Below are 23,546 nucleotides of genomic sequence, written 5' to 3'. Positions count from 1 at the left end.
CTCCTTGAGAAGCACAGACCCAAAGCAGCATCCAGATGGTGGCAGTCCAAGCCCTCTCTTATCAGTACCATGTGAGGGCTTGTTATGAGCTTATCTCAGCAGCTGTGAAGAGCTCTGATTTCCATGTGGGAAAGGGCAGCCTCTCCCAGAATGTGTCTCAGGACTGAAATGGGGAGCTGTCAGCATTGTGCCCTTCTCTGATGCTATCACTTAGCACTCCGACTCCTGCAATCCTCACCAAGCATCTCCAGAGAAGCTGGGGGCCCAGCCCTTTCGCCCCACTGGTTGCCTCCTCTTGTACTTACAGGACTGCTGCTCTCACTGCAGTGGAGAGAGTTTAGATAGTTAAGTCCAAAGCTGACTGTGAAGAGTTATAAAGGGATCTCCCTAAACTGGGTGCCTGGGAGACAAAATGGCTGATGAAATTCAATGCTGATAAATGCGAAGTAATGCACACTGGAAAACATAATCCAAACTATACATAGAAAATGGTTGGATCTAAATTAGCTGTTGCCACTCAAGGAAAAGATTTGGAGTTATTGTGGACAGTTCTCTGAAAACATCCACTCAATGTGCAGCGGCAGTCAAAACAGCCAACAGAATGTTAGGAACCATTAGGAAAGGGATAGATAAGACAGAAAATATTATAATGCCATTGTATAAATCCATAGTGTGCTCACATCTTGTGTACAACGTGCAGATCTGGTCACCCCATCTCAAAAAAGATATATTAGAATTGGAAAAAGTACAGAGAAGGGCAACAAAAATGACTAAGGTTATGGAACAGCTTCAGTAAGAGGAGAGATTAAAAAGACTGGGACTGGTCAGTTTAGAAAAGAGACGACTAAAGGGGGATATGATAGAGGGCTATAAAAATGTTATTTACTCCTTCTCATAACATAAGAACCATGGGTCACCCAATGAAATTAATAGGTTTAATTATTGTTTAAAACAAACAAAAGGAAGTACTTCTTCACACAACACACAGTCAACCTGTGGAACTCGTTGCCAGGATATGTTGTGAAGGCCAAAATATAACAGGGTTCAAAAAATAATTAGATGAGTTGACAGAGGATAGGTCCATCAATGGCTGTTAGCCAGGAAGGTCAGGGACGCAACCCCATGCATTGGGTGTCCCTAGCCTCTGTTTTCCAGAAACTGGGAATGGATAATCACTTGATTACCTGTTCTGTTCATTCCGTCTGAAGCACCTGGCATTGGCCACTGTCAGAAGACAGGATGCTGGGTTAAATGGACCATTGGTCTGACCCAGTATGACCGTTCTTACGTTCTACCTGGCACTAGACATCCTGTTGTTGTTTTCCCAGTTCCTGTGGATACTGAATGCATGGTTCTAATTACTAACCTGTAACAGGGCGTATAAACCCCCACACAATAGACCTAGATGGGACTCAAGTACAAGCTTAGTTCCTGTGCAGGCAAGCTGATCAGTGTGTGACTCGCTGATCACTGTGTTCTGCATCCCCTTCTGCGCCTGATCCAAAGAGAACACAAGTCTGTCACAGCCCAGCTCGTTGGTTCAAGTTGTAGCAACTCCTGATTTTACCTCTGAAAGTCCCTACTTCAGACCCCCATGTTGGCCAAATTGGCCGCCATCTCATAAGGGGGGCTTGTTTAGGATTTGAACTGCTGTTGGTCTCAGAGTCTTGGGATGAGCTTCCTCTGTCCAGAAGTGGTGCGTAATCCACCAATCAGTGCCCGACTATGTAACCCCACTGTGCCCAAGATGGCCATTGTCACAACTGCACCATCTCAGCCCTAACCCAGAGTGGGAATTCACTGTGTTCTCAGCCTGGAACTTCGTATATTGCTTCCCCTTATGCACATCTGGCTAGGCCATTAGCTTTCCTCACTCTTCAGATTTTCCCATCCTTTTCCCCTTTGTCTGTGGGAGTGGGGCTGGTGACATCATACAATAATTTCCTCCCTTCTTCCTTAGCACCCCCCACCAGTGGTGAATGAGTGGGAAGTTCTAGCAGCCATGTGAGGAACAAGAACCCATGTGGAGTAGGGATGGGAAGGTCCTGGCCTGGGCTATAGTGAATGTGATGGCTGAGCCAAACTACACATCTCTCTGTTAGCTGGGAGGGTCTGGGGAAGCTTCATTTTATGGGCACTGCTGGTTGTCCAGGGCCTCCAGTCTCCACTCCATTGTCCTTTATGCACAGCACCCATCTCTGGAGCAAGTTCTCATTGGAACATGTAGATGTCTCTACAGAACTCAGTGTCAGGGTCAAAGGTCAGAACAGGGCAAGCCCATGGAAGGCAATAACCTTGGCTTTTATTTCTTTTTCCAGATGGCCCCCATTGAGCTCGAACGCAAGAAGTCCCATGTCAATCTGTTGTTGGTGAGTAAGTAACCACAGGGATGCTTTCCATCACTAACCATTAGACTGGTGGTTGGGTTTGGGAGTCAGAACAGGTCTTTCCCTGGGGCAACGTGTGAAGGTGAAGTTCTGGTAGGAATATACAACGGACATTTACAAGGACTCCCCAGTGACAGCAATGTAAGCACTGCCATACCGGATCAGACCATTTTCCAGCCACAGCCTGCATCTTGCTGTATGGGATCCTTGCCATCTAGGCTTGTATCTCACTTCCTACCAGGACAGTTTGGATCATGGCTCTACCAAGCCCCCTGTGGCACTGTCAGCTTTACTGAATCATTCATTGGGTTGGCTAGTTCAGTGTCCTGCCTTCTGCCATTACCACTCTGCCCACTTGTATTCCCACCTCCTGCCATATTGCAAAATGCTCCACCAGATCTAATGACCCTCTTGTTAGCAGTTTTGGCACAGAGGCTAAGAATTGACTGATAACATGCCCAGATTAAGGTAAATCAGGGCCTTAGGCAAACCATGACCCAGGGTCCTGGCAGCCTCACTCTTGCCATTGCACCAGAAAGGCAGGTACAATGGCAAGGGGCCACCTTATCCCCCCAGGAGCAGCAGCTGTGTCCCCCATCCTCTTAGGAGCAGCAAAGCTTTCCCTGACAGGTGGGAATTATCTGCTTGGGTAGGTGGGGTACGCCTGCTGCCATGCTCAGAGCCCTGTGGGGTGAGAATTGGAGATAACACCACATTGAGATGCATGGGGCAATTCACCCCGCTCAAAGCTATTGTTTCAGGCTGTCTGCAGACTCAGGCAGAAGTTACTGTTCCAGCCACACTCAGGTCACGTTTTCAAACTTTTCTTATCTAGCATGAGGGAAGAAAGATCCTTTATTTTCAAATGAAATCTGAGAGTACAATATAATCATCTGACTCCTGCATCTGGGGCCCAAGGCACAGGCCTGTAGCAGCTACTTCATCCAAACTTGACTGAGAACAGAGACTCAGTTCCACCCCCCGCCTCTCCAGAGGTGGTCCTTCAAAGTCAGGACTGAGGTACATTGTTGTGATGGGGGTGTAGGCAAAGCTAGTTAGTGCCTCTGCCTTCATGGTCCCTGCTCTATGGAGGCAGTGAGGCTGTCATTGTCCAGGACTGTCAGTCCAGCACCTTTCACCAAGACTAAAGAAAGGGCAGATCCAGCATAAATAACAACCCAACTTCTCCCCCAGTCTGGCCCTGGATCTTGGAGAGAAAGTCGCAGCCTGGTGCATTATTGATGGGGCAGTTAATTGCATGCTTCCTAAAGCACACAGAGTCCTTGATTAAAAATTTATGACATTGGCTGCGGTATTAAGGAGAGATCAACTGGCTCTGGCTCCACTTGTTTCTTAACAAATGTTGAAGGAGACCTGAGTCTGGGATGCCGCAGCAGGTGAGAGAAGGAACAGAACCTGTTGGGGCCTCTCCAAGATTGAGGCCACATTACAGCTCCTGGCTCCTCCTGGCTGGTGCAACGCTGCGATGCCTTCCAGAGAAGAGGGGGACACACCTCACTTTAAGGGTACCACTAAGTGGTCGGGTGGCAGGCAAGTCACTGGCTGGCTGACAGGGTGCTGGCTGCCTGACAGGGTCATGGCAGGGTTCTGGCTGGCTGGCAAGGTAGTAGGCAGGACACTGGCTCTCAGGGCAGGACATTGGCAGGGTGATGGATCACTGGCAGGATGGCAGGCAGGACACTGGCTGGCTTGCAGAGCAGCAGAAGAGGTGCTCGGTGGCAGGCAGGATACTGGCTGGCAGGGCAGCAGGTGAGGGGCTGTCTGGGCATTGGCAGGGCACTGGCTGGCTGGCAGGACAGCAGGTGAGGGGCTGTCTGGGTGGCAAGCAGGGCACTGGCTGGCAGGGTGCTGGCTGGCTGGCAGGGCAGGGCAGCAGGTAAGGCACTGGCTGGCAGGGCAGCAGGCGAGGCACCGGCTGGCTGCTAAGCAGCAGGCAAGGCACCGGCTGGCTGGCAGGGCAGCAGGCAAGGCACTGGCTGGCAAGGTGGCAGGCAGGACACTGGCTGGCTGGCAGGGTGGAAGCTGGTATAGTTGTGTGCCCTAACAGCTGCAAATCAGTCAGGCAGCGAGGGGGGAAGGACTGGTTGATTACCTAAATCTCCAGTGATATCCCGCATCAGGATGTATTCCTAAAGCTCAAATCTCCTGTGGCTCTGAAATATTGGGCTCCTCCTCGACTGCCAGGAGGGACCAGGAGCCACCAGGATGGACAGCAGGAGCCATGGATCTGTAGAACTGGAAGGAAAGTACAAACAAGCACACAAGAAAAGCGGGTGATGAACTGGACAAATCATCCTTGGGAGGCATAGAGAATTCCCCTTGTCCAGCGTGATGCTATGGATGCTCAGAAGCAGCAGATTGAGTATTCCTGACAACTTGGCAGGCCTCAGGAGCTATGTCACCAGCTCACCCCATGCAGGATTATTTTGCCCAGATGGTTACCTCCGAAAAGAAAGTATAAGGCAAACCTCAAGTGTTTCTCATTTCCTGGGGCCACATGAACAGAGAGTAACGCCAGGCAGCCATCCTGGATTGACAGCATTCTGGCTAGACAAGGAGGGGGCTGGCAAAGCCCTTTGGTTGCACTGCGAAGATTTTGCTAGCAAATATCATAATGGAGCCATTCCATGGCATGCTCTCTGAGTCACAGATTGCACAGCACTCCCAGCTCCAGCTGAAATCAGTGGGATCTGTGTACTAAGAGGCTGCAGCGTGAGCAGAGAAACACCAGGCGCCATGTGCTTGAGTAGAGAGCTGGGGAATGAGCTGCCTCAAAGTCCTTCACTTGATTAAATTCGTCTTGCAGTATATCCTGGTCCTCTCTCTGTCTGGAGCTGGAGAGCTAAGAACTCAATGGATTCAACTCCCCACTCAGTACCTCAGTACATCGGGCCCCACTAATGTGTCTAGTGTAGGGTGCTGCACACAAACATACATGCTCTGCAGCCTGTATCATTGAGGCATTATTGGAACACCCCTCTGTGACCAATTTGGCCTCACTCTGACAGAGGTTGCTTATCTTCCGCTGTCTCTCCACTACTTAGCATATAAAGGGAATGAGGGCTGCAGATTACCCCACTACTCAAAGGGACTGTTAGCTGGTGGGACTGACTCCAGTTACAAATGGGTGATTACTCTTGCCTCGGTTTCCCCTTCTATGAAATGAAAATGGCACTGTGTCTAACCTAGAATCCCTTTGCTTTAGCTGTGTTGAGATTTGCCTAAGTTTGGGGCAAGGCAGAACAGAGCTAAAGCCTGAGTTTCACCTAGGGAAGGTCACAGCAGAGACTCTCTCATAGACAGGATCTGAGATGCTGAGAGTCTTTAGAACTTAACTGGACAGGACGTGTGCATTACAGGGAAGAAAGCAGAGTGATAGGTGCTGGCGCTCAGCCTCTGAGATCCAATGGATGGAAATGAGACTCCACAAGTGTGAAAGGACCAATAACTTTCCTCTTGGAGTCCATAATAATATCCACCAAATTGCCTGGGTAGGTCTCAGCTCCTGGGAGCTAGAGATAAGTGCAAAGAAAGGTAATGTCAGGCCCAGAGACAAAGGGGGCAGCCAAAAAAATGACAAGTTTTTAAAATGCTTATATACCAATGCTAGAAGTCTAAATAAATAAGATGGGTGAACTAGAGTGCCTTGTATTAAATGAGGATATTGATATAATAGGCATCACAGAAACCTGGTGGAATGAGGATAATCAATGGGATACAGTAATACCAGGGTACAAAATATACCAGAAGGACAGACCAGGTCATGCTAGTTGGGGAGTGGCACTATATGTGAAAGAAAGCACAGAATCAAATGAAGTAAAAATCTTAAATGATCTAAATTGTACTATAGAATCTCTATGGATAGTAATTCCATGCTTGAAAAATAAGAATATAGCAGTAGGGCTATATTACAGACCACCTGACCAGGATGGTGTTAGTGACTCAAATGCTCAGGGAGATTAGAGAGGATATTAAAATAAATAACTCAATAATAATAATGGGGGATTTCAACTAGCCCCTTATTGACTGGGTACATATCACCTCAGGAAGGGATGCTGAGATAAAGTTTCTTGACACCTTAAATGACTGCTTCTTGGAGCAGCTAGTCCTGGAACCCACAAGAGGAGAGGCAGTTCTTGATTTAGTCCTAAGTGGAGCACAGGATCAGGTCCAAGGGGTGAATATAGCTGGACTGCTTGGTAATAGTGACTATAATATAATTACATTTAATATCCCTGTGGCGGGGAAAACTCCACAGGGGCCCAACACAGTAGCATTTAATTTCAGAAAGGGGAACGACACAAAAATGAGGTTAGTGAAACAGAAATTAAAAGGTACAGTACCAAAAGTAAAATCCCTGCAAGCTGCGTAGAAACTTTTTAAAGACACCATAGTTGAGGCTCAACTTAAATGTCTACCCCAATTTAGAAAACATAGTAAGAGAACCAAAAAAGAGCCACCGTGGTTAAACAACAAAGTAAAAGAAGCAGTGAGAGGCAAAAAGGCATCCTTTAAAAAGTGGAAGATAAATCCTAAGGAGGAAAATAGAAAAGAGCATAAACTCTGGCAATTAAAGTGTAAAAATATAATTAGAAAGACCAAAAAAGAATTTGAAGAAGAGCTAGCCAAAAACTGCAAAAATAATAGCAAAAAATTTTTTAAATACAACAGAAGCAGAAAGCCTGCTAACCAACTAGTTGGGCCTCTGGACGATCAAGTTGGTAAAGGAGCACTCAAATACAATAAGGCCATTGCAGAGAAACTAAATTAATTCTTTGCATCGGTCTTCACTGTTGACGATGTGAGGGAGATTCCCAAACTTGAGCCATTCTTTTTGGGTGACATCTGAGGAACTGACCCAAATTGAGGTGTCATTAGAGGAGGTTTTTGAACAAATTAATAAACTTAACAATAATAAGTCTCCAGGACCTGATGGTATTCACCCAAGAGGTCTGAAAGAACTCAAATGTGAAATTGCAGGACTACTAACTGTCATCTGTAACCTATCATTTAAATCAGCTTCTCTACCAAATGACTGGAGGATAGCGAATGTGATGCCAATTTTTATAAAGGGCTCCAGAGGTGACCCTGGCAACTACAGGCCAGTAAACCTCACTTCAGTACTGGGCAAATTGGTTGAAACTATCGTAAAGAACAAAATTGTCAGACACATCTATGACCATAATTTGTTGGGAAATAGTCAACATGGTTTTTGTGAAGGGAAATCATACCTCACCAATCTATTAGAATTCTTTGAGGGGATAAGCAAGCATGTGGACAAAGGAGATCCAGTGGATATAGTGTACTTAGATTTTCAGAAAGCTTTTGACAAGGTCCCTCACCACAGGCTCTTAAGCAAAATAAGCAGTCATGGGATAAGAGGGAAGGTTCTCTTATGGATTGGTAACTGGTTAAAAGATAGGAAACAAAGGGTAGGAATATATGGTCAGTTTTCAGAATGGAGAGAGGTAAATAGTTGTGTCCCCCAGGGACCTGTACTGGGCCTAGTCCTATTTAACATATTCATAAACAACCTGGAAAAAGGGTGGTGGCAAAGGGTGGTGGCATAAACAGTGAGGTGGCAAAATTTGCAGATGATAAAAAACTATTCAAGATCGTTAAGTCCTAGGGAGACTGCAAAAAGCTACAAAAGGATCTCACAAAACTGGACAACAAAATGGCAGATGAAATTTAATGTTGATAAATGCAAAGTAATGCTGTCAAGGTTCCTCCCCCACTCTGAACTCTAGGGTACAGATGTGGGGACCTGCATGAAAAACCTCCTAAGCTTATCTTTACCAGCTTAGGTCAAAACTTCCCCAAGGTACAAAATATTCCACCCGTTGTCCTTGGACTGGCCGCTACCACCACCAAACTAATACTGGTTACTGGGGAAGAGCTGTTTGGACGCGTCCTTCCCCCCAAAATACTTCCCAAAACCTTGCACCCCACTTCCTGGACAAGGTTTGGTAAAAAGCCTCACCAATTTGCCTAGGTGACTACAGACCCAGACCCTTGGATCTTAAGAACAATGAACAATCCTCCCAACACTTTCCTGGGAAATGTTGAATAAAAAGCCTCACCAATTTGCATAGGTGACCACAGACCAAACCCTTGGATCTGAGAACAATGAAAAAGCATTCAGTTTTTTACAAGAAGACTTTTAATAAAAATAGAAGTAAATAGAAATAAAGAAATCCCCCCTGTAAAATCAGGATGGTAGATATCTTACAGGGTAATTAGATTCAAAAACATAGAGAACCCCTCTAGGCAAAACCTTAAGTTACAAAAAAGATACACAGACAGAAATAGTTATTCTATTCAGCACAATTCTTTTCTCAGCCATTTAAAGAAATCATAATCTAACACATACCTAGTTAGATTACTTACTAAAAGTTCTAAGACTCCATTCCTGTTCTGTCCCTGGCAAAAGCAGCATACAGACAGACACAGACCCTTTGTTTCTCTCCCTCCTCCCAGCTTTTGAAAGTATCTTGTCTCCTCATTGGTCATTTTGGTCAGGTGCCAGCGAGGTTACCTTTAGCTTCTTAACCCTTTACAGGTGAGAGGAGCTTTCCCCTGGCCAGGAGGGATTTCAAAGGGGTTTACCCTTCCCTTTATATTTATGACATCCAGATGAAATTTAATGTTGATAAATGCAAAGTAATGCACATTGGAAAACATAATCCTAACTCTACATATACAATGATGGGGTCTAAATTAGCTGTTACCACTCAAGAAGGAGATTTGCGGAAAAGGACCTAGGGGTGACAGTGGACGAGAAGCTGGATATGAGTCAGCAGTGTGCCCTTGTTACCAAGAAGGCCAATGGCATTTTGGGATGTATAAGTAGGGGTATAGCGAGCAGATCGAGGGACGTGATCGGTCCCCTCTATTCGACATTGGTGAGGCCTCATCTGGAGTACTGTGTCCAGTTTTGGGCCCCACACTACAAGAAGGATGTGGATAAATTGGAGAGAGTCCAGCGAAGGGCAACAAAAATGGTTAGGGGTCTGGAACACATGACTTATGAGGAGAGGCTGAGGGAACTGGGATTGTTTAGTCTGTAGAAGAGAAGAATGAGGGGGGATTTGATAGCTGCTTTCAACTACCTGAGAGGTGGTTCCAGAGAGGATGGTTCTAGACTATTCTCAGTGGTAGAAGAGGACAGGACAAGGAGTAATGGTCTCAAGTTGCAGTGGGGGAGGTTTAGGTTGGATATTAGGAAAAACTTTTTCACTAGGAGGGTGGTGAGACACTGGAATGCGTTACCTAGGGAGGTGGTAGAATCTCCTTTCTTAGAAGTTTTTAAGGTCAGGCTTGACAAAGCCCTGGCTGGGATGATGTAATTGGGGATTGGTCCTGCTTTGAGCAGGGGGTTGGACTAGATGACCTCCTGAGGTCCCTTCCAACTCTGATATTCTATGATTCTATGATTCTGGAGTCATTGTGGATAGTTCTCTGAAATCATCCACTCAATGTGCAGTGGCAGTCAAAAAAATGAACAGAATGTTGGGACTCATCAAGAAAGGGATAGATAAGACAGAAAATGTCATATTGCCTCTATATAAATCCATGGTATGCCCACATCTTGAATATTGCATGCAGATGTGGTCGCCCCATCTCAAAAAAGATATATTGGACTTGGAAAATGTTCAGAAAAGGGAAACAAAAAATTATTAGGGGTATAGAACAGCTTCTGTATGAGGAGAGATTAATAAGACTGGGACTTTTCAACTTGGAAAATAGGCAACTAAGGCAGGATATGATAGAGGTCTATAAAATCATGAGTGGTATAGAGAAAGTAAATAAGGAAGTGTTATTTACTCCTTCTCATAATACAAGAACAAAGGGCCGCCAAATGAAATTAATAGGTAGCAGGTTTAAAACAAACACAAGAAAGTATTTTTTCAAGCAATGCACTGTTAGCCTCTGGAACTCCTTGCCAGAGGGTGTGGTGAAGGCTAATACTATAACGGGGTTCAAAAGGGAGCTAGATAGATTTATGGAAGATAGCCATTGATGGACCTATTAGCCAGGATGGGCAGGAACGGTGTCCCTAGCCTCTGTTTGCCAGAAGCTGGGATTGGGTGACAGGGCATGGTTCACTTGATGATAACCTGTCTGTTCATTCCCTTTGGGGACCTGTCAGTGGCCACTGTCAGAGGACAGGATACTGGGCTTGATGGACCCTTGGTCTGACCCAGTATGGCCGTTCTTATGTTCATGTTCTTATGATGAAACCAGCAAATATTATCCATCTGGGGAGTATGGGAAAGTACAAGGGGAGAAAGGGGACAGGGGGAGTCAGGGGAAGCAGAGGTCCATGAGAGGTGGGGTCTGGGTGGCAGAGATCATAGAGAGAGGATGTGTGGGAAGCAGAGATCAGAGAGGGGATGTGGGGGGAGCAGAAATCATAGAGAGGATGTGGGGGGAGCAGAGATAAGAGCGAGGGGATTGTGGGAGCAAAGATCAGAGACAGGGAACTGGGGGAGCCAAGAACAGAGAGAGAGGGGATGGGTGAGCAGAGATCACAGAGAGAAGGGATGGGGAGCAAAGTTCATAGGGAGGAATCTGGGGGAAGCAGAGGAGAAAGAGGTTCTGGGGGCAGCAGAGAAGAAATGGGTGTGACAGGTTCCCCCGGGGTGCCACCTGGAATTGGGGTACCACTGAGTCCTCTGAACCACCAGCCTGGGCTCCCTCTCACACTGTGCTGCTGTGTCAAGCTGCAAAGCCCTCCAGCCTGCACTTTCACCAGCATTCACACAGGTAGGGACGCACCCAGCTGCAGTTACACGCAGGCTCTATAATCACCAGCTTCCGAGCCTGGGACCCCAGAGCAGTACCATCCTGCCCTGGTCAAATCTGGCCAGTATATGGGTTTAATACCCGGTCCGCCTCTCCCTCAATGTGAAGAAAATAATGCACACTTGTGGTAACCAAGCAAAGATTTTCCCCAAGCACTCCAGTCAAAGCTCACTGCTTTGGATTAAAACATAAAACAAGTTTATTAACTACAAAAATAGATTTTAAGTGATTATAAGGGATAGCAAACAGATCAAAGCAGATTACCTAGCAAATAAACAAAAAATGCAAACTAAACTTAATATACTAAATAGATTGGCTATGAATAGCAGATTCTCACCCTAATTGATGGTACGAGCAGGCTACAGATTCTTAAGGCACAAGCTGCAGTAGCTTTACAACTTGGGTTTCTCAGGTCTTCATGCGTAGGCTAGAAATCCCTTTAGCATGGGCGCAGCACTTCCCCCAGTTCAGTCTTTGTTCCTCAGGTGTTTCCAGGAGTCTTCTTGTATGGGGAGTGAAAAACCCTGATGATGTCACTCCCCTGCCTTATATAGCTTTTGCATATAAGCTTGGATCCCAGACCAATCTGTGGAAAAATACTGACATCCCAAGATGGAATCCAGCATCATGTGGCCTGGTCACATATCCTTGTAGAGTCATAGCAGCCATCACTCACAGGTTGTCTGTGGAGTTCTCAGGAAGGCTCACCAGGTGGGAGATAAGCTTCTCCTAAAGCCTTTTGTTCTCCCTAATGGCTCATTGCCCTGAATAGGCCCTTTCCAACCAGCTATCTAGACTGAAAGCATCTTGTCTAGTGGGCATTACACAGGTGTAACTACATTTGAAATACAAATACATATTCAATATTCATAACTTTAGATACAAAAATAATACATGCATACAAATACGATAATCATATTCAGCAAATCAAAACTTTTCCAATGACATCTCACATGATTTATCTTGTACAAACTGCATCATAATTATGTCATAATCATATCATAATAATATCACTCTGAAGAATATGGGGTGCAGTGCCACAATGGCGTCTGGGGGATCAGAGATTAGAGAGGAGGTCTGAGGGAAGCAAAGAAAGAGGGGTCAGGGGAGCAGAGAACAGAGGGGGGCGGTATCTGGGAAGAAAAGAAATCAGAAAGGGGCTTGGGGGAGCAGAAATCAGAGGGTGAGAGAAGTTCTGGAGTGGGGAAGCAGGGATCAGAGAGAGGGTGTGGGGGGAGCAGGAATCAGTAGAGAATCTGAACTAAATTCACGGCTGGCTTTAGCAGGCATAACACCATTACTGTGAATGAGGTTGCACCTGTTTACCCAGCAGTGTGCTGTGCTTCTCTCTGGGGTAAGGGCCTGCAGGAGAGTCTGCTCGGGGGCCAAGGGAAGAAAGATCAAGGAGTTTGGGGTTTGTTGGGAGAAGAGTCCAGGCGGGGGATGTCAGTGCAGGGATTCTCCATCTGAACTGAGTTTCAATCCCCAGCCAGATGAGCTAGGCTGTGCATGTAAAACACACTGCCTTTTGCCTGCAAACTTTATGTCCTTCAAGTAGAGCTTGAAGCAATCACAGTGGGGTTCCCAGTGGCAGCTCAGGCAGGGAGCAAATGGAGTTTATTATTCAGGCACCCATCTGGCGCTGTCTCACAGGTGATGCTCTGAGAGAAACAGGAGTGAAATGGACTGGGAGGGCTGGGAGACTCACAAGGGACCAACAGGATGATCCTCAAGCTCCAAAGCTCCCAAGGCTGCTCAGATTCAGAAACTGGGGGAATCACTGGGCTGGGCCCCTCTGTTCACTATGGGGAGACTGATATTTTGTGAGGACTGGGACCAGAAAAGTGAAGGGTTTTAGCCCTGGGTGCATCTAGGACAGCATTTCTCAAATGCGGCCATCATGGCCGCATTTGGCCACAACAACTTCCTAAGCGGTGATGTGGAGTAGGGAACGCATTGGCTCCTCCCCCTCCCTCCCTGTTTCTCCTGGATGCACTGCTCTGCATGTCTCCAGAGGCAGGTGGGGCACAACACTGAAGGAGAAAGTGAGTTCTCTAACTGGGGAGGGACGGGGGCTTCGTGGACTTCAGCCCTGAGGTGGTTGGGCAGTGGGGACTTAGGGAACCTGGCTGCAGACCAGGGCTCCATCCATGGGGCTTCAGGCCCCAATACCCAGCTCTGGCCATGGGGTTTCAGATGCTGACCCCCCAGCTCTGGCCATGCAATCTTGGCCTTCAGCCATGGGGCTTCAGACTCCAACCCCTGGCTATGCAGCAGCGGGCTCTGATCCCTGGCTCTTGCTGTGTGGTACCGACCCCTAATCCTGGTGGCGGCTGTTGGCCCTGAGAACTGACCCCTGTCCACGCACTCCAATCCCCAGCCCTGGCCACTGACCCTAGGTGCCAACCCTGGGGTTCCAGTGGCTGGCAGCCCTGGGTGCAGATCCCCAGCTGCAACTGCTGGCCCTGGGTGCAGATCCCCGGCACTGGTCTTGGGCTCTGGCAGGTGCTGGCTCTGGATGCAGATCCCAAATGCCAGCCCCCAACACTGGCGGCAGCCGACCCCTGGCTGCACACTCTAACCCCCAGACCTGGCCACTACCTCCGGGCACTGCTCCTGGATGTCAACTCTGGGTTCTGGCAGATGCTGGCCATGGACTCTGATCCCCAACCCCAGCTGCAGATCCCCAGCCCCAGTCACGCAGCAGCAGGTGTCAGCCCAAGGCTCCTGTGGGTGCTGGCCCAGGACATTGACTCCTAGCCCTGGCTGTGCAGCATCAGGCGTGGACCCGAAGGCGTGGACCAGGACTGGGTGCTGGCTCCAGATGCTGACCCCCAGCTGCATGGCAGCGGGTGCTGATCCCCAGCCCTGGGCGCAAATCCCCAGCCCTGGCCACACAGCTGCAGGCATCGATACTAGGCTCCAGGGGGTGCTGGCCCAGGGCACTGACCTCCAACCCCAGGCGCTGACCCACACACCCAATCACGCGATGGCAGGGCCCCCCATATATTGCCCCTGGCCTCTGCTGCCTCACCCACCCCTCCATCCATCTTCCTTGGCCACTGCTGCCTCACCCCCCATTCCTCCATCCAAGTCTTAACTTGCCAGGCCTTGCTGTGAAAAGTGATATTAACAAACATACAAATATCATTTTTCACAGTATTATTTTTATTATTGAGTATGGAAAAAAACCCTACATCAATAAATTACAATGATTTGGGTGTGTGTCCATGCATAGCTTTTTGTTTTTCCGAAAGTTATTTAAGTATTTTAGGAAAAAGTGTCAGTGCGGCCACGAGCAAGAGTTGGTGGCTGCACTCTGAGGCCACCAAAAATTTTTTGAGAACCCCTGATCTACGAAGAGTGCACACAGCTGTCCCCGTGCTGCCTCTGCCTTGGGAATCACAGCCTTAAAGACATCCCCACAGCTTCGCCAATGCTGCTGCAGGGCCTGATGTGGCAGCCCTGTTAAGTGGATACATACTTGGTTAAAAAAGGCAAACAAAGAGTAACTATTAATGGAATGATGTCGGATTGGAGGGATGTCCCAAGTGGGGGTCCAAGAGGTCCCAACTCTGGGTCCAGAGTTCTTCAACATTTTTATTAATGACCTGGATGTAGGTATAGAGTGCATACTGATCAAATTTGCACATGACGCAAAGCTGGAGGATACCAATACTTGCTAATACTTTGTAGGATAGGGCTAAAATTCAGCAAATCTTGACAAATTGGAGAACTGGACTATAGACAACAAAATGAAATTCAGCAAAGACACATGTAAGGTGCTACATTTAGGGGAAAAAACCAAATGCACAAATACAAATGGGGCTTGGCAGCAGCACTGTTGAGAAGGATCTGGGAGTTGTGATGCGGTTGCAAAAACAGCAAATGCAATTTTCAGTTGTATTAACAGAGGCATATCATGCAAGTTACAGGAGTGATAGTGCCACTCTACTCAATGCTGGTTAGGCCTCAGCTGGAGTACTGTGTCCAACTTTGGTCGCCAATATATAGAAAGGATGTAGAGAAACTGGAAAGGATCCAAAGGAGAGTGACAAAGATGATCAGAGGGATGGAACACAAGCCATATGAGCAAAGGCTGAAGAAACTGGGTATGTTCAGTTTGGAAAAGAGGAGATTAAGGGGGAATATAACAGCGGCCTTCAAATACTAGAAAGGTTGCCATTAAAAAGGTGGAGAAAAGTTGGTCTCTTTTACCAGAGAGGGCAGGACAAGAGACAATGGGTTCGAACTACAGCCTAGCAGATATAGATTAAATCTGAGGGAAAACTTCCTAGCTGTAAGCACAGTAGGACCATGCAACAGATGCCTAGGGAGGTCATAGAAGCTTATTCGCTGAAAGTTTTCAAAAGACTGGATAGCCATCTGTCTTGGATGGTTCAGACACAATAAATCCTGCATCTTGGTACGGGGTTCGCCTAAATGTCTATAATTCCCTCACACAGCTGTGCCAGTGCTGCTGCAGACCCAGCTTGTCCTGTTCTCTATGCAAAGTTTTGGGTGGATGGCCTGGGGCATCTGTAGGAAATGTTCCACTAGGCACTGACCTGCTGGAGGAGTCCAACGGGGTATGCTGCAGTCGCATTCAGTATTCAACCATGCATTAGTTTCCATTCAGTGTTGTCTAGTCTCTCTTCCCTTCCTTTCTGAGGCCTCTTGGAGAGGAGGTGAGATCCTGTGGGCTTTGCTGTGAGCAATATCATGGTGACACACAGTTCTGTAGCTCTATAGCTCCTTCTTGGCACCTCCATGGGGTTGTGTGGCCCTCATCGCCATGGTATATGAGAGATTAACAGAGATGTCACCTGTGTGAGGCGTGCAAATTGTCTATAAGAGATTAGCACCTGCACAGAGAGCAACGAGATCAAATGGACTGCAGAGAAGGTTGGAGTGGTGCAGGGGGAATGAGGAAATGCTCCAAAGAGCTGCCAAAATGTTGACCTCTTCTGCCATCAAAGTGCTTCACCCTCCTACCCTGAGTGTGGGTCTCGGGCCCATTATCACTAATCCTGTCCAACATCGTAGCTGCTTCCGCTTGGCAGGAAATGATGCCCCTTGCTCTGCAACGAGGATCCAGCCATGGGGACTGTGCCTTGGTCTCCTCCAGGCTGGACTATGATAACTCACTGTGCTGTAGCTGGGCCTACATATGGAAACCACGCTGAATCTCCAGTTTGTGCAGAAGGCAGAGCCCATCTCCTTAGCTAAGGAAGGGAAGCACAGGACTCTTCACACCAGAGTTCCTTGCTCTCCAGTGGATCAACATCTGCTTTCAGTGCCAATTCAAGGCCATGGACTTGAATGGCCAGGGACCAGCTGCATCAGAGACCTCCTCTCCATCCTGATCTCACCGAGACAGCTGTTCTCCCTTGGAACAATGCAGTTGACAGTGCCCAATGTGGAGTCCTTGGTGAGGCTTTCTCCACTGAGTTGTTCAACTGCTGAATAAGCACACAGAGGAAGACCACGCCAAAGCCTGTCATTATTCCTAGTGTGTTGCAAGACTCTCCTCTTTGTAAAGCCACACTGTGTTATACCAATAAAATAAAAACCAGCAGGATCTTATTAAAGGGGATAAGACAAAATGTCACATTTATTGTGAATACAAAAAGAATTGTAGTAGGCAGTCAGTTATAGCTATAACATTTATTCAGTTTCACATTCAGTCACACATTCGTTCATACACACACACAGGTTCTGCAGCTGCTGTATAGTTACCAGTCCTGAATATAGCTTGAGTTTGTGGCTTGGGTTCATAGCTTGTGGTAGCTAGCTGGCCAGGAAAGCCAGGCACAAGGAAGAGCCGGGTCTCTGTTGGACATGCACCGATGCCCTTCCATGTTGGCAGCAGAATGTTACCCTCCAAAGTCTTCCATCTCACCCATCCTTTTTGTAGGCTTTAGTTTGAATCCAGAGTCTATAGGTCTTGCTGTGTCACGCTGCCTCTGGGTTCGGTGTGATTGATCACCCGTCAATTACAGACATGACTTTCAGCCTAGGACCTGGCTTTAATGTTTCTTCAATTGCACTTTTGTTCTTTTCTTTTGAGGGTGGACTCCTCTTACTTTGTCAGAGCTGTTGTCTGCATCTTCAACTGTTGGGTGTTTACACCACTTTATTTCATCAGGACAGGCTGGGGCTGGAGGTTGATTCCATCATCCATACATACCTCATTCACACATCTGAACTAAACTAATAAGATTACAGCAAAAAGAAAAGGAGTACTTGTGGCACCTTAGAGACTAACCGATTTATTTGAGCATGAGCTTTCGTGAGCTACAGCTCACTTCATCGGATGCTGTAGCTCACGAAAGCTCATGCTCAAATAAATCGGTTAGTCTCTAAGGTGCCACAAGTACTCCTTTTCTTTTTGCGAATACAGACTAACACGGCTGTTACTCTGAAACCAAAGATTACAGCAGGGTTTTGCAAAAATGAAGGTTGCAGCAAGCTTTTACAAAATGGAGTGAGCATTTTAAAATGGAGTTTGGGACAAGTTAAAATGGAGTTTGAGTTACAGTATGAACAAGTGTAAGGAATGGCAAACAGTGAACAGAAGTTACAATATAGACAAGTATAATGTATGACAGACAGTGAGCAGAAGTTACAAAGTTGTAACAGTGCAAGTTTCAGCGATTTAAGCAGCAATTGGATTGAAAGTGAAACTCAATTAGCCAGTTATTGGGGTAACCAGCTTTATGAATGAATGTTGTTTCATTCATAAAACTTTGCTTATGCAGTTATATTAATAAAGTGACCAATCAAAAACAATTTCATTGATCAGTTCTACAACTGCAGCAATCTCAATGACAGGTTTCAGAGTAACAGCCGTGTTAGTCTGTATTTGCAAAAAGAAAAGGAGTACTTGTGGCACCTTAGAGACTAACCAATTTATTTGAGCATGAGCTTTCGTGAGCTACAGCTCACTTCATCGGATGCATGCCGTGGAAACTGTAGCAGACTTTATATATACACAGAGAATATGAAAAAATACCTCCTCCCACCCCACTGTCCAGCTGGTAATAGCTTATATAAAGTGATCATCAGGTGGGCCATTTCCAGCACAAATCCAGGTTTTCTCACCCTCCACCGCCCCACACAAATTCACTCTCCTGCTGGTGATAGCCCATCCAAAGTGACAACTCTTTACACAATGTGCATTATAATCAAGTTGGGCCATTTCCTGCACAAATCCAGGTTCTCTCATCCCCTCACCCCCCTCCCAAAAACCACACACACAAACTCACTATCCTGCTGGTAATAGCTCATCCAAAGTGACCATTCTCCCTACAATGTGCATAATTAAGGTGGGCCATTTCCATCACAAATCCAGGTTTTCTCACATCCCCTCCACCCCCATACACACACAAACTCGCAATTACAACCCAGAACACAGGGAGCAAAAGCCATGACCCATGCAGAAGCAAGGAGCAGAGTCTACTATGGACGTCTCTGAACTGCACACTAATGGGTATCCTTGTAGTATCATACACAGATCTCCTGGATTGAGCATGTAGCCCAAGTTTATTTATTTACCAGCTCTCAAAATAGGGACCCCAGACAAGGATACAGAGGTGTTTGAGGTGTTTGAGGTGTGGGGTGGTCTGATTCCTAATGCAATGTCTGCTTTGTAATCAGTGGCAATAATTTGCCAAGGAACCCTTGGGGTGATAACCTTGGGGTGATTCAGCCATGGAAGACAGGCAGTGGAGAGACACATTAGGGACCTGCCTCTTTCCCATTCTAACCAAAACTGGTCTGCAGCTTATTGGTCCATTCTTCTGCATACACAACTGATTGGTCCATCCATTCCCTTGCAGCCCCAGCTGCCAGATCCTACCCACCCAGGCCCCAGCACTCAGCCCTGGGAAGGGGGGTCCCTCAGGGAGACACTGACTGATGGCTGTTGTTGCATCCTGGGCTTGTGCCAGCAGCCCTGCCACTGGGACAGGGAGCAACATTCCCCCCACCTCCAGTGAGTTCCCCTAGTGCAGGTACCCCCCACAACTTTCCCGCTCCCCCCGCAGTGTCCTCATTTTGGGAACCTGAAATATGGTAACCCTACCTCTGAAGGACCTGGCATTGGCTGCTCTTGGAAGACAGGATACTGGGTTAGATGGCACATTAGTCTGACCCAGTATGGCTGTTCTTATGTTTGTATGTGGATGTGTGGACAGATGGATAAACTGTATCGGTGATAAGGAGGTCTTCCCCAGGCACTGGGCTGAGATGGATGACATGGCTGGATAGAGAGATGGACAGTAATGCTGTTGTAGACACCGTCTCCCTGGAGTGGGGCCTTGTATGACTGATTTGGAGAGATGCTTGTGATTCCATGTGCCTGTCTGTCACTTCTGGAATCACTTCCCGGGCATGCCCCCGTGTCTGGGAATTGCATCACACCATCAAGGACTCTAGCCAGTGTTCTCATTCCCACAAGTACCTAGCACTTACGTTCTGGCTACACGTTCTGGCTTTGGTGTGTCTGGCTGCACTAAGACAGAAGGTCCTTGTGATCCTGCAAAATGATACCTGTGTGCATAGAAAACATCATTGTATCATTCATAGAATCATAGAATCATAGACTATCAGGGTTGGAAGGGACCTCAGGAGGTCATCTAGTCCAACCCCCTGCTCAAAGCAGGACCAATCCCCAATTAAATCATCCCAGCCAGGGCTTTGACGAAAAGCCCTGGCTGGGATGATTTAATTGGGGATTGGTCCTGCTTTGAGCAGGGGGTTGGACTAGATGACCTCCTGAGGTCCCTTCCAACCCTGATAGTCTATGATTCTATGATTCTTTGTCAAGCCTGACCTTAAAAACTTCTAAGGAAGGAGATTCTACCACCTCCCTAGGTAACGCATTCCAGTGTTTCACCACCCTCCTAGTGAAAAAGTTTTTCCTAATATCCAACCTAAACCTCCCCCACTGCAACTTGAGACCATTACTCCTTGTCCTGTCCTCTTCTACCACTGAGAATAGTCTAGAACCATCCTCTCTGGAACCACCTCTCAGGTAGTTGAAAGCAGCTATCAAATCCCCCCTCATTCTTCTCTTCTGCAGACTAAACAATCCCAGTTCCCTCAGCCTCTCCTCATAAGTCATGTGTTCCAGACCCCTAATCATTTTTGTTGCCGTTCGCTGGACTCTCTCCAATTTATCCACATCCTTCTTGTAGTGTGGGGCCCAAAACTGGACACAGTACTCCAGATGAGGCCTCACCAATGTCGAATAGAGGGGAACGATCACGTCCCTCGATCTGCTCGCTATGCCCCTACTTATACATCCCAAAATGCCATTGGCCTTCTTGGCAACAAGGGCACACTGCTGACTCATATCCAGCTTCTCGTCCACTGTCACCCCTTGGTCCTTTTCCGCAGAACTGCTGCCTAGCCATTTGGTCCCTAGTCTGTAGCGGTGCATTGGGTTCTTCCGTCCTAAGTGCGGGACGCTGCACTTATCCTTATTGAACCTCATCAGATTTCTTTTGGCCCAATCCTCCATCATTCACCTTGGCATCCCCAAACAGGGAATTTGGCAAGGACCCAGAACACTCTAGCTGGTTTATTATTAACCTGGTCTTAAATGGGTTCTGGAGCTTTGAATTTCAGTGAGGTCTGAGACATCTCGAGCTTGGGCTGGCTGACAAGGACTGTAATGATACTGAACTAGGTTTTGGATCAGAACCAGAGCATGCTTTCTTGTGGACTTTTGAGCCTTGCCAGAATACAGCAATGCATGGAAATGAAACATATGGGGGAATAAATCAGATATTTCATAACCTTCCTAAAAGGTCAGTAACAGAGACAGGTAGCGGGTTTAGAAGCAAGGGTGGGGTGGAATTGTGACATTATTGACATAAACTGTAACCGTATAGATCATTGTTGCAACCACTGTTATATATTTGCAGCAAATATTGTACAAAAGCTGTCATGTGAGGTGTCTAAGACATGGTTATGTTTTGCTGGTTATGATTATGCTATTTGTATGCATGTATCATTTTTGTATGTAAAGTTATAAATATTGGCTCTATATTGTCTGTATTTCAAACTTGTGCTATGCTTCTGGGTGACCCCCCAGACCAGTTAACATCAGCACTGCCTAGCCTGCTTGATGGCCCATTAAGGACCATCAGCTATACAATTGACACATTGAGAGAAGGCAGATACACCTTGTGACTCAGCAAGGCATGCAGGGACATGCCTATGGACAGAACTCTAAGGTTTTTCCATGCCATGTGCTGGGTAGCTTGTGGTTGGAACAAAGAAAGCACAAGCCACATGGCAAGAGACTTTGAAAGGCAGCTGCATCTCCTCCATCTTGTCTTCAGTCCTGCTTCTGATCTCTGGAGGAACTTTGCTACAAACTGAAGCTCTGAACACAGGACTGAATGACCTGTCCCAGCTGTGGTTGTACTCCAGAGACTTTATTTGAACCTGCAGTTTATTCCATCACTGCTAGAAGCCTGAACCAAGAACTTTGCCATTACTGTATGTAATTGATTCCATTTAACCAATTCTAGCTAGCATCTATATTTCTTTCCTTTTATGAATAAAACTTTAGATTTTAGATTCTAAAGGATTGGCAACAGCGTGATTTGTGGGTAAGATCTGACTTGTATATTAACCTGGGTCTGAGGCTTGGTCCTTTGGGATCGGGCAAACCTTTTTTCTTTTACTGGGGTATTGGTTTTCATAACCATTCATCCCCATAACGAGTGGCTGCTGGTGGTGATACTGGGAAACTGGAGTGTCTGCAGGAATTGCTTGTGTGACTTATGGTTAACCAGTGGGGTAAAACCAAAGTCTTCTCTGTTTGGCTGGTTTGGTTTGCCTTAATAGTAAAGGAACTCCAGCTTTGGGCTGTAACTGCCCTGCTCTAAGCAATTTGTTGTGTAGCTCACGAAAGCTTATGCTCAAATAAATTGGTTAGTCTCTAAGGTGCCACAAGTACTCCTTTTCTTTTTGCGAATACAGACTAACACGGCTGTTACTCTGAAACTTGTCCTGAACTGATACTCTCAGTTGTGTCCTGCCAGAGGCAGCATCATTACAGGGGTGTCTTATTTTTTTCTGGGTGGGCTGTCTCTTCCCTGCCTCTAAAGTTTCCTTTTCTAAATAAAAGTTAGAGGGGTGATTGTGAGGTTTTTATATTTAGGGCCCAATTCTCCATTGCTTTACACCTTGTGTACATCTGTGCAGTGTGATTGGAAATGATCTCAACATTTTATACCAGCTTAGCACAGGCATGAATGATGACACAATAATGCAAGGCAGAGAAGACCCTCCCCTGTAGTATTTTGCTTATGGAACACTATGCTAGAACAGAAATCTCTCTTTTTAAATAGTCACTGTAAGGTCAAGTTTGGCCCAGAATTAGTCTTTGTAAACTAGTTTTCATAGACCAAAACACCCATTGAAATGGGTCCAAATGCAGAGGTAACATTTAAATGTTAAACAGCCCTAAAGTTAAACTTCCCCAGCAGCACTGCCAATCCAAAAGCTGGTATACTGGACTCTTGCAGGTGGAATTGACTAGAACAGTGGTTCTCAACCCAGGGCCTGTGGGGCACTTGTGGCGCAATCAGCACACAGCTCCAGCCCGTGTGACATCCTCAGGGCCATACAGGCAGCGATGAGCTGCCAAAATCTTAACAACCGGGTCCTATAAAAAGTTCTGATAGAAGGGATGTGCCACAGTATGTATTTTTTGTACCAACAGGGTCACCATACGTCCGTATTTTCCATACCATACGTCTGTATTTTTAAAATTTAAAAATTCTTCCCGGACGGCGATTTAAGAACCAAAAAGCCTGACCTGTCCGGGAAAATACGGCTGTATGTTAACCCTGCCTAAAGTTCTTTTTTTAAAAGATGGGCCTGAACTAGAAACAAGCTCCGTTTCACATGTGTGGGTCCCCGCCACTCCCTGGGGCTGTGCTAGGGTGACCAGATGTCCCGATTTTATAGGGACAGTCCCGATTTTGGGGTCTTTTTCTTATATAGGGTCCTATTACCCCCCCACCCGTCCTGATTTTTCACACTTGCTGTCTGGTCACCCTAGGGTGTGCACATGTGTTGGTCCCTGCTGCTCCCTACCCCCCTCATTGAAGCAGGTGTGCAGGGTTACTGCCCTGGGAACTGCAGGGCACCAGTGGACGTGGGGCCAGCTGCAGACAGGGGCATGGGGCAGGGCTAGTTGAAGGCAGGGGGTTTGGGGCTGGCTGCAGGCAGGGCAGGGGGTGCGGAGCTGGCTGGAGACAAGAGGGTGCGGGGTTGGCTGGTGGCAAGGGGGTGTGGGGCTGGCTG

At 47.0% G+C, this 23,546-nt stretch overlaps 1 protein-coding gene across 1 annotated transcript in view; it reads left to right on the top strand.

The window, feature by feature from the left end:
* LOC311526886 (coiled-coil domain-containing protein 33-like) overlaps positions 1-23,546 on the top strand; it is a gene marked incomplete at its 5' end in the record, with an annotated part of 412,533 nt that overhangs the window by 347,090 nt on the left and 41,897 nt on the right. The window contains one exon of the mRNA XM_084640352.1: positions 2,319-2,369. Coding sequence (XP_084496478.1) covers positions 2,319-2,369 — 51 coding nt within the window. The remainder of the gene's footprint in view (positions 1-2,318; positions 2,370-23,546) is intronic.

Source organism: Lepidochelys olivacea (assembly GCF_965140295.1).
Source record: "Lepidochelys olivacea isolate rLepOli2 genome assembly, chromosome: 10".
NCBI classification, from domain to species: domain Eukaryota; kingdom Metazoa; phylum Chordata; order Testudines; family Cheloniidae; genus Lepidochelys; species Lepidochelys olivacea.
The sequence above is the reverse complement of the archived record's forward strand: the minus strand, read 5'-3'. Positions and strand labels throughout refer to the sequence as shown.